Raw genomic sequence first — 5,314 nt, 5'->3', positions numbered from 1 at the left:
TACACACACAAGAATAGTATAAACCCAATAAATGAAGATATATGTATTTATGTGTATGCAGACACATGTACTTTCTAGCTCTGTCCATCAAGAAGCCTTGGGAATAATGAGATCCTAGTGATTTTCTTCTTTACTAAAAGGAACCATTTTTTCTTGGAGAAAAAACTTATATGTGAGCCAGAGTAGGAAAAAGTAAAGACAATCTTGGAACTTCTTCTACTGGAAGCTTAAACAGTGATGGGAACATGTTGAAAGGACACAGATCCCAACTTCAAGGGGCTTTTCCTAGCCAAATTGGGGAAGACATTAGCCTAAAAACAAATAACAATAGTAGTAGAACATAATTCATGAGTAGAAGTGTGAGCCTATACTTAATGTATAAATTAAAAGTTTAATGAGAAATGGCATATATGGTGGCATCTTGATTTCTGGACACTTTTGTTTATGTACAGTTTGGTTCACAAACAGGAGCATTTGGCAAAATTTTGTTTTTGTTTACAAAGTCTGCATTGGCTGATATAAGAAACTTGCAAGTTCAAACCTAGTGACCTGTATTTGAGTACATCTGGACTGGATTTCTGCTTACCCAAAACAGCGTAGAAATGTGGCACAGATGGTGGGAAAATCTAATAGGTAATGCACCTGTCCGGTGCTTTGAATCATAGAAGAATTTCAAAATGACCGCTGCTATATAGAAAGTGAATGTGAAAGTATTCTCTGACCTATGCCACCATGTCCACCTTCAAACTGCTTTGTCTAAAAACCGAAACAAGCATACCAGTAACAGACAAAGCACCAGAGCACCTTTTCAGTAGTATCACAGACGTTGGTGGAGTGCACCTACGGTAGTTGTTTTTGTTTGTTTGTTTGTTTGTTTGGTACCAGGGGTCGAATACCTTTGGTAGTTGTAAGCAGTGGAAGCTCTGGAACTTGCTCAGGCAGAGAGGAAAAAGAAATACAACCTTCTCCCTTCTCCCATAGTAAATGGACAGTCTTATGGTTTTAAATTCATCTCTCAGTATAAATTTTTCTGTTCATTACATGAGTATATTCTTATTTCAGAAGATAAAACATATGTACATAGAGTAAAATATTTCTCATTTGCATTTCTCTTTTCATTCCTAAATTTGTCCCCACAATATGTATAATTTATTTTTGGTAACAATGTCACTATGTTGACTTGTCATGGGTTTATTATTATATTAAATTGAGTTAATATTTTAAAACTTTCTTAGTTGTATTTATGAGAAATGTTATTAGATACAATTCATGTAAACAGAAAGCTTTTGGGATTTTCAGTAATCTGTGAGTGTAAAGTGTTTTTAAGACCAAATAATTTGAGGAATCCTAACTATATTATTAAGTCATTGTTTTTCTGTTTTTTGTTTTTTTTTTGGTGTTTTGAGATAGGGTCTCACTGTATAGTTGAGATTGACCTGGAACTCACTATGTAGTCTAGGCTGGTTTCGAACTCACAGCGATTCTCCTGCCTCAGCCTGGGATTATAGGTGTGTACCACCACGCCTGGTTTATACTAAGTCATTGTTAATGAACACTGGTAGGACATGTAGAAAAATTCCAGTGATTTGAAAGTCTTAGTAAAGTGCAGTGTGCATTTCCATATTACCACAAATGGTTTAAGTGAAAGTATAGAAAGTAGTACTAGAGAAAATACTGTAATGCAAATACATATCATGTAAAGATTATGTTGTTTTGAGTCATTTCATCCTTGGTTTTTTTAAATGCTTTTGTATTGTGATTAAATTTGTATATGATGAAAAATGTATTAGAATATGATTGAGAATATCATGTATTTCAGAAACTCTGTAGTGATGCTCAAGTTAAAGTCTTTGGGAAATGCTGCCAGCTGAAGCCTGGAGGAGATAGTTCTTCCTCTCTGGATAGTTCTATCACTTTATCTTCTGATGTAAAAGACCAGTGTCCTAAGTACCAGGTAAGATCACTGATTTCATTTATTTACTCTTTCACTTACAAATATTTTTGAGAACCAACCCTAGGAAACAGGGTACAACAGTGACTAGTCCTGATTTCTACATTACTTACATTAGTGGCTATAGAGACAGATGTTTAAAGAAGTAAATGTATGAATTTTAAAAAATTTTTGGAAAAATACAGACAGCTATAGATAATGACAGGGATATTTCGTCATTTTTCTCAATTCATATTTATTGGGCTACTGGATGATTTCTTTCATATACCTTTTCATAGTTGAAATATGGAGATAAATACTAGTAACCAATTCATCTGTAGTGTGGAATTAAAGTATAAATGGAAGTGAGCACAATAAAAATGTACATTTTCATTTTCCAGAAGTATCATGACTCTTAAAATACAAAGCTACTTAGGAACTTCTTTACAGTAAAACTTACTACATTTTACATAAGTTCAGTGTTTAGTTTCATGCTGAACAGGTACAGCAAATTTGTGTCATCCATGCTTGTGTGAATCCTAAGTATTTTATGTTTAGTAGTACCAAAATCGAATTTTGGACTTCTTAATTCTTTGTAATCAGATGATTGTGTCTTATGCCAATTTATCCTTAACAGTTTATTAATAAGGAGTATGCGTGAAAGGACAGTGAAATTATTGAAGTCTAGATGTTAGGATGTACCACAGAGTTTTTTCAGCATTCTTATTTTTCTTTCATTTCAGGTTAATATAGCAAATTTCTAACAGTGGTACTATGTAATATTTTCATAATTTATGCAATTTTACACAATTTTGGAAAGTTTTCTAATGTGCTCAATTATGCAAACTTGCCTTTCCATATATTTTGTCGTTAAAAATAAATACTGGTAAACAAAACAAGAGTGGGGATACTAACGTACTGAGTGATTATAATCTCCTTTTGTATCAAAATTTCAAGATGTGTGCTTTTTTCTGTAAAGCCAGGAAGCATTCAATTATTGTAGTATAGTTTATTGTACTTAAAAAAAATGTGCTCTCAGGTAACTAGTATGTTATCTTTGAATTCTTGGTTATAATGGATTAGCTTCTAGCAATGAGTAATTGAAAAGAGTAAGTCTTTTGAATGAGATTTTAAAGAAGATAGCAATGATAATAGCACTTTCTTAACTATATAACTTTTAGTGTAGATTGTGTCACATTAGTGTATGATATGCCAATGCTAAGGCATATGATAGAGCAAGCAGAAAGCTTTAATAACAAAATATATGGGTCAAATCAAATTTAAATAGCAGTTCATTTTTACTATATTTTACTAAGAATTATTTTCTTATACAGTAGTGAAATTTTAAAATGCCATGTTATTTAAGCTCATATAACTGACTAAATACTAAAAAAAGCAGTTTTAGTCAAAATAGCAGTGGAACGAGACCCTTCGTAGCAAAAATAAGCTTATAAGGAAGACTCTCACGTCTGTCATTAGCCAGAAGTAGTTTAGATTGAAACAAGATTGGCCTTGATCTTCAAAAGAAAACTAGTTGATCATTAAAAAATTATTCCTTCTCTATTTCTAAAGTGTTCTCAAGCCAAGTAATGTAGTAAACGCTTGTAATACTCAGGAAACTGAGGAAGGAGCATTTTAAGTTTAAGGTCAGCCTCAACAATTTAACGAACCTTGTCTCAAAATAAAACAGAAATTGGATGGGGATGTATCTCAATTACTAAGGCATTTGCTTAGTATGCATGAGGCCTTTGCTTCATTGACCAGTACTGCCAAACAAAGAAAAGAAAGGTTTTTCTCAGCACCTAAACCTATATTCCTTGAAGTAGAAATTTAATCTGAACCAAATATTTAGATGAGATGCTTCCCAGTAGAAATCTGAATGGTAGCAAATGATATTTTCCTTAAAATTTGACTTTATGCCTTTATTGAAACAAATTTATGAGTACATTCTGAGAAAGTAATATATAAATGAGTGTGTGTGTGTGTGTGTATGTATATAAAAATAAAATAGGAAATAATTATGTGAAAAAAAATTGTTTTTTTGGTACTGGGGATTGAACTTGGGTCCTTTGCTTGCAAGGCAGGCCACCGAACCGCTGAGCTAAATCCCCTGCCCGAAAAAAATATTTTTTAAAAAAGGTGAAACCTGTCTGTTATCCTTGGCACTTAGGAAGCTGAGGGTAGCTGTGAGTTCAAGGCCAGCCTGGAATACGTAGTGACATCCTATCTTAAAAAAACTAAAGAAAGAAAGGTGAAAAAAATGTAGATTATTATTATTTTTTTAAGAAGCAAAGAAGATTCATGATGGTAAACAACAGACCATCAAGTAAAATATATTTGGGTTGGTTATGAATTACATGGAGACAATGTAATAAAGTTACTTAAATAATATACAAAACAATATACCGCTGTATTTACTCCAGTTTTAAATGGGAATCATTAACACTATATTATCATTAGAATTTTTAAATATTTTAGAGACCGTGATCCTCCCCTTTCCACTTTCTTCCCTCTCTCCCTTTTTCCTACTGTCCCTGTCCTTCCCCACCTCTCTCCCTTTCTGTTTTGGTGGTATTGGGGTTTGAACCCAGGGCCATTGCTCTGAGCTCTACCCCCAGTTCCGTCCTACCCCGTGAGACAGGATCTCACTAAATCAGTACATGGCCCACTACCATGGCTTAAACTTGTGCTCCTCCTGTCTCAACCTCCCATAATGCTGGGATTACACCACCATGTCTGGATAGAAGACTCTTAATTCTTGTTTTGGGTAGGGGGTACCAGGGATCAAACTCAGGACCTTGTTCTTGCAAGGCAGGTGGCACCATTACTGAGATTCTTATTTAATGATTTCCACAATATAACAATTTAGTGAAATTTGTGATTAATCATTTTTTATCTTAAATAATTTAGGTCCTCTTCCCCATTGTTTTCTCTGTTTATATTTGGGTTGGTTAAGAATTACATGGAGACACTCTAATTAAATTACTTAATAAATTATGGATTATTTTTTTCCTTGCATGACAGAATATCTGGATATATACTGTGTAGGTATGATTCATGGGTTTGAAGATGCCCTTACAGACCAAAGTTCTCATATCTTTCTAAGATAATGTATTCTTATCTCCTTATGATCATAATATGGTATCAATATCTCTAGTGACTTTTATTTTTATCTCATTCACCAGTTCTGTTAAAACGCATAAATGAGGGCCGGGGATTTAGCTCAGTGGTTCCGCCACCTGCCTCACAAGCACAAGGACTGGAGTTTGATTCCCAATACCAAAAGAAAAACAAAAACAAAAACACACATAAATGAGTAGTGTTCAAAACTTCTGTTAGTCCAGCTTTGCAGAAATCTTTTTTTTTTTTTTTTTTTTTTTTTCT

The 5,314-nt window shown here is 33.5% G+C and overlaps 1 protein-coding gene across 1 annotated transcript in view; it reads left to right on the top strand.

Annotated features, from left to right (window-relative positions):
* Positions 1 to 5,314, top strand: part of Fnip1 (folliculin interacting protein 1) — a 67,505-nt gene that overhangs the window by 3,816 nt on the left and 58,375 nt on the right. Inside the window, exon 3 of the mRNA XM_010639847.2 lies at positions 1,820 to 1,954. Within this exon, the coding sequence (XP_010638149.1) occupies positions 1,820 to 1,954 (135 nt within the window). The remainder of the gene's footprint in view (positions 1 to 1,819; positions 1,955 to 5,314) is intronic.

This window comes from Fukomys damarensis, unplaced genomic scaffold (assembly GCF_012274545.1).
Source record: "Fukomys damarensis isolate Sample0158 unplaced genomic scaffold, DMR_v1.0_HiC HiC_scaffold_9, whole genome shotgun sequence".
NCBI classification, from domain to species: Eukaryota; Metazoa; Chordata; class Mammalia; order Rodentia; family Bathyergidae; genus Fukomys; species Fukomys damarensis.
This window is presented reverse-complemented; position numbering and strand designations above follow the sequence as displayed.